This window comes from Priapulus caudatus, unplaced genomic scaffold, assembly GCF_000485595.1.
Source record: "Priapulus caudatus unplaced genomic scaffold, Priapulus_caudatus-5.0.1 Scaffold1047, whole genome shotgun sequence".
Taxonomy (NCBI): Eukaryota; Metazoa; Priapulida; class Priapulimorpha; order Priapulimorphida; family Priapulidae; genus Priapulus; species Priapulus caudatus.
The window spans coordinates 47,841-53,238 of NW_014578108.1; the positions used below are offsets into that span (position 1 = coordinate 47,841).

At 40.7% G+C, this 5,398-nt stretch overlaps 1 protein-coding gene across 1 annotated transcript in view; it reads left to right on the forward strand.

The window, feature by feature from the left end:
* LOC106815126 overlaps positions 1 to 5,398 on the forward strand; it is a gene marked incomplete in the record, with an annotated part of 9,762 nt that overhangs the window by 1,476 nt on the left and 2,888 nt on the right. Inside the window, 1 exon segment of the mRNA XM_014819555.1 lies at positions 1,553 to 1,688. Within this exon segment, the coding sequence (XP_014675041.1) occupies positions 1,553 to 1,688 (136 nt within the window).

Sequence of the window (5,398 nt, forward strand, 5' to 3'; positions counted from 1 at the left end):
TTTTGTTGCTAAATATAAGCTTTTGTTGCTTTGAGCTACGTAAATATAAGATTTTGTTGCTTTGAGCTACGTAAATATAAGATTTTGTTGCTTTGAGCTACGTAAATATAAGATTTTGTTGCTTTGAGCTACGTAAACAAGCGTGCGCGTAAATATATTACAGAAACGTTATGATTTAAACGAAAACTTTACAAAAGTTTAATACAGCATCTGGATAGGAGCGAAAATGCGCGGCGACAAAAGTTTACAGTTTTGGTGTTCCTTCTCATAACCAATATAGCGCCACGTTTCTCAGCAAGCGCGTCAAAATATTTATTGTCGAGTCAACAGTGTAGAGTACTGGCAGACCAGCTGGTTTATTGTCAAACAAGAGTCGAATTTCGTCAGTAATTTTCTGAGCTATGCGGAATCCATCGACAATGTTTAGTCGATTTTACGCGCACATACATTTGACCAATAATGCGCCACCTAGCACGCACGTGATAATGTTTAATGATAAATCACCAGTGTACATTACGCGCAGACTGGCTGGTTCATCGTAACGTAAGAGTCTATTTTATGATCTATGCTGACCGGAATCCAGCGAAAATATTTAGGCCATTACACGCGAAACGTGAGTACAATTAAGAATTGCAATGGACGCTAAATATTAGAGAAGAAAGCGCAAGTGCGGGAAAGTGTCACGAAGTCAGTAGCGACATCATACGCGAGTAGAATCAGGCGTCATGACGGCATCGCGTGAAAAGCAGACGCGTTATATGACACAAATTACCTGTTGAGCTGATCGTATCAAACGTGACTTGTCTATAAAACGACGGTTTATTACGTCTCGGAAAACACGGCCTTGATTCCGCTGCAACTCCGGGATCCAGGATTCATCTGGGGGAGCGAGAGCAACAGAACTAGTTGGGCGCTCTAGGATTATGACCCCGTTAAACTAAAAGGACAATTAAAATACCTCACCTGTCCCTTACCTGCGTCTGACCTATGATTTACCTGTACATTACATGTGACTTACCTTTGCCTCACCTGTGCATTACCTAGCCCTTACCTCTGACTTACCTATGTCTTAACTGCCCATTATCTGTGCCTAACATTTGTCTCACATGTGCCTTACTTAGACCTTACCTTTGCTTTACCTAGACCTTACCTATACCTTTACTGTGCCTTACCTGTGCTTTACATACGCTTTACCTGTGCTTTACATACGCTTTACCTAGCTGCGTCTGACCTGTCCCTTACATATGTGCTTGACCTATAACTAACCTAAAGGTATTAAGTATACCTAATATTGTCACTGATTTCGTAGCAAGTTCCCGCCACGGCATTTAAACTAAAGTTTTCTTTCCAGCTTCACGAGCATCGTTCATATTTGTCTCTCTTGTATCGAGTTCTAGTTCTATCAAGAAACTTTGAATATTTTCTCTCTTGTAGCGGGTTCTATGAAATGGTTTGCTATTTTCTCTCTTGTAGCGGGTTCTAAGAAATGGTTTGCTATTTTCTCTCTTGTAGCGGGTTCTAAGAAATGGTTTGCTATTTTTTTTTCTTGTAGCGAGTTCTAGTTCTATCAAGAAGCGGTTCGGAGCGCCACCGGATGTGGAGCGGGCGTGTGACCCACGCGATGGCAACCAGACGTTCGTGGCTAATGTCGATGACTGCAACAGCTACTGGGAGTGCGTGCACGGATGGTCCTTCGTATACTGCTAGGTAGTTCTGTCGGGGAAATTACATTGTCTTGACTGTTGAAACCTGGCATGCTTTTCTTTCATCCGCCTGGAGTGATTGGCGGGTAGCTCTGGCCAATCAGCGTTGCGATAGGGGCGTTCTAAAACGCTGCTTAGTTATGAAGTGAGTCTTGTGTATCTGTACGGGAACCTATATTAGTTATCTAGTGATAAGGTTTAAAAGCCTACCCGGTTAGGCAGGCAGTAGTGGCGCCGCGGACTGACGGGTCGTCGCATGCTGAGTTAAGTTATGATTGATCAGTCCCAATAATGATATCAAAGAAATCGGGTCAACATAGCTTAGGGTTCAGTTTGTTTAAAAGTTTTTCACCTTTACTGTGTGTTTGCGTTTGTCTTATCCTTGAAACCCTTTTTACTTACGAGGGGTGCATGATAGCTGATGTCTCTCAACCGGTCAGGTGTGGATGGCCGCTGGGATTAATTATTTGGCATGACCTTATGTGAATACGCAGCCATGGTGGTTCGACACGATTCTCTTGTGGTGAGGTATCGTCACTGGTTAAAGTGTTTAGGTTAGGTTTTGGATTATTATTAACGTTGCCCTGCCATTCGGGATTGACCACCGACCATTTTTCTCTCTTCTATTTTTTCTCTCTTACTATTTTCACAGTTACTTGAAATTCGTTACCATAACCATACGATCATATTACTATTGTTTGCAAGCTCTCACCATTAATCATTGCTACGTAACACTCGTAACAAGAATTATTATAATTGTCCTATTATATTTTTTCTAACTGGCCATTTATCATAATAAAGCCTTACCCTACCCCCCCCATCATTTGACATGAAAAGTATATGGCAATTCAATGAATGTCACAAACATGAGCAACCCATTTTTAAGCAAGGTACTATTGATCATTCATAGTCATTTTACAATTTGTTTTCATGACAGCAACCTGATGGGGTGTCGCCGCGAGTAGTCGTCTTAGTGCTTTTCAAGAGAAAATACAGCCATGGACATTATGATAGCTATGCCATTGCTGCTATTAGCCTGCCATTTACATGCTGCATGTGGCTATAATCTGTGGGTACAATTGTGTAATACATTACTTGTATGAGTACGCAGGGGCGGATCCAGGACGGGGGTGCAGGGGCGTGCGCACCCCCCAAAAAAAAATTATAAGTTTTCGCCCCCTTTTTTCTGGCCCCGGCCCTCTTTTCTTCTGCGACTCCACGGCCCTTTTTTCCTTGGTCCTCGGAACACCTCACCTGCTCGCGCAGAAAAAAGCATTCTGAGGCGGATGTACTTTCAAACTTCTTTCTGGGCGGGAGCGGCCCCCCCAGCGACCCCCCTTTGGCGTAGCTCGGCAAGTTTGGAGTTACGGTTGGAACCCTTCCTGGTACAAATCTGGTACATCGCCCTGTTGACAAAGTAATACTAGAGTATGTTTAAGTCAGATAAATATATCATCATTGAAAATTCAAGGACAGTTTCAAGCCGNTATATATATATATATATATATATATATATATATATGATACACTCCGCTGCTTTAACCCCGCTTAAAGTTGGTAGAGTAAGAAAAAAATCGTTGATCGAAGATGACAGGTTAATTATTATACGACGCTTCAGTTTATACTGGTAGGTTACATATAATAGCTGCTTTAACCCCGCGTAAAGTGAGAGTATGTAGTTGTTAAAGTAAAAAATATAGTTGGTAGAATATAGCAGGTTATACTGCCACACACACACGCACACACACACACACACACACACACACACACACACACACACACACACACACACNACACTCACACACACACCACACACACACACACACACACACACACACAACCAACACACACACACACACACACACAACACACACCACACACACACACACACACACAGAGAGAGACAGACAATGAGACAGACAGACTGAAAGGTATCTTATTAACGATCAACAACTGCAGGCAATGTCCGAACGAGCTGGTCTGGTCACATCAAGAAGGGCGATGCGAAGACAAATACACGGCCGTCAATGAAGCATGTGGATTCCTAGCACTTCAACCTCCTACGACGATTGTACCACCGCGTGAGTATATCTATAATACATATTTCTGAATGCGTGTCTGTTTGTCTGTCTGTTCTCAATGCAAATCAATATGGAGCACTCTAGAAATGTCCAAGGACGTTCAGTAGGGGGTAACTTTTAATGCGGAATGTCATGGGCACATTGGATTTTATCCGGGACGTCATCTGAGGTCGCAGGAGAACAAAATGAGTGAAAATGGTGAAAGATTGGTGCCCCTGCGGCCGCATGAAATAAACGGACCCCTGCGGCAGCATTAAATAAACAGGCCCCTGCAGCAACATTGTCCAAACAAGATTCAGCTTGTACTAACTTTACTGCTACTACTACTGTGACTGAACTACTTGCTTTACTGTTACTAAAGGTACTCGGTACCGTAGATAAATAGATAGATAGATAGATCGATAGATAGATAGATGATAGATAGATAGATAAGATCAGATAGATAGATAGATAGGATAAGATAGATAGATTAGATAGACAGATAGATAAGAATAGATAGTAGATATACTTAGATAGATAGATGATAATAGATAGATAGATTAGAATTAGATAAAATAGTAGATACATAGACAAGGGACAGACAGACAGCAAGAACAGACAGACAGACATGACAGACAGACAAGAAGACAGACAGACAAACAGACAGACAGACAGACAGACAGACAGACAGGACAGCACAGGAACAGACAGACAGATATTATAGATAAATAGATAGAATAGATTTGTGGTGCATTTTTTAATTTCAACCAAGTGGTCACCAAACTGAGTGCTTTAATATATTTACTATTTCCCGTGCAACGCCGGGTATCCTGCTAGTATTGTATGTATAGTATATTATATATATATATATATATATATATATATATATATATATATATATATATATATAGCTCACGCTTGCTTCATTTATAATTTTATAATTTTTGTCATTATTAACCCCTGATAATTATATACTAGCTATAACGTTTCGCCTATATCCTAATCACTTTTACAGTAGTTTGAAATCGATATACATATTACATTGATATCAAAATTAATTAACGAACAAAATATATATATATATATATATATATATATATATATATATATATATATATAATATCGCAAATATTATTATATTTAGCCACGATGATATTAATAATATTAACGTAACATATCAATCAATCAATTTATCGCCAAAGGGAATCTCACGCGATGACGCGCACATGATAAAGTGAGTGCGCACATTACATATTCAATGTGGATAAATTAGGGCACGCGTTACGTGCTGGGACTGGGTAGCTGGGCGTGGTAGCCGGCCACATTAAAGCCCATGCGAATGGAAAATAGATCTGTTAAACCTAGTAATGTGTAGGTGTGTTATGAATCTTAAGGCGTGTATGTTAAGGCTGCGTGATGTATTGGGTATGGGGACGGAGCGAGAAGGAGAGATAAAGGAGATATGAAGTCACCGTTAGAAACGAATGTTTGCTACATGTACGGTATAGAACACACATACACACACACACACACACACACACACACACACACACACACACACCACCACACACACACACACACACACACACACACACACACACACACACACACACACACACACACACACACACACAC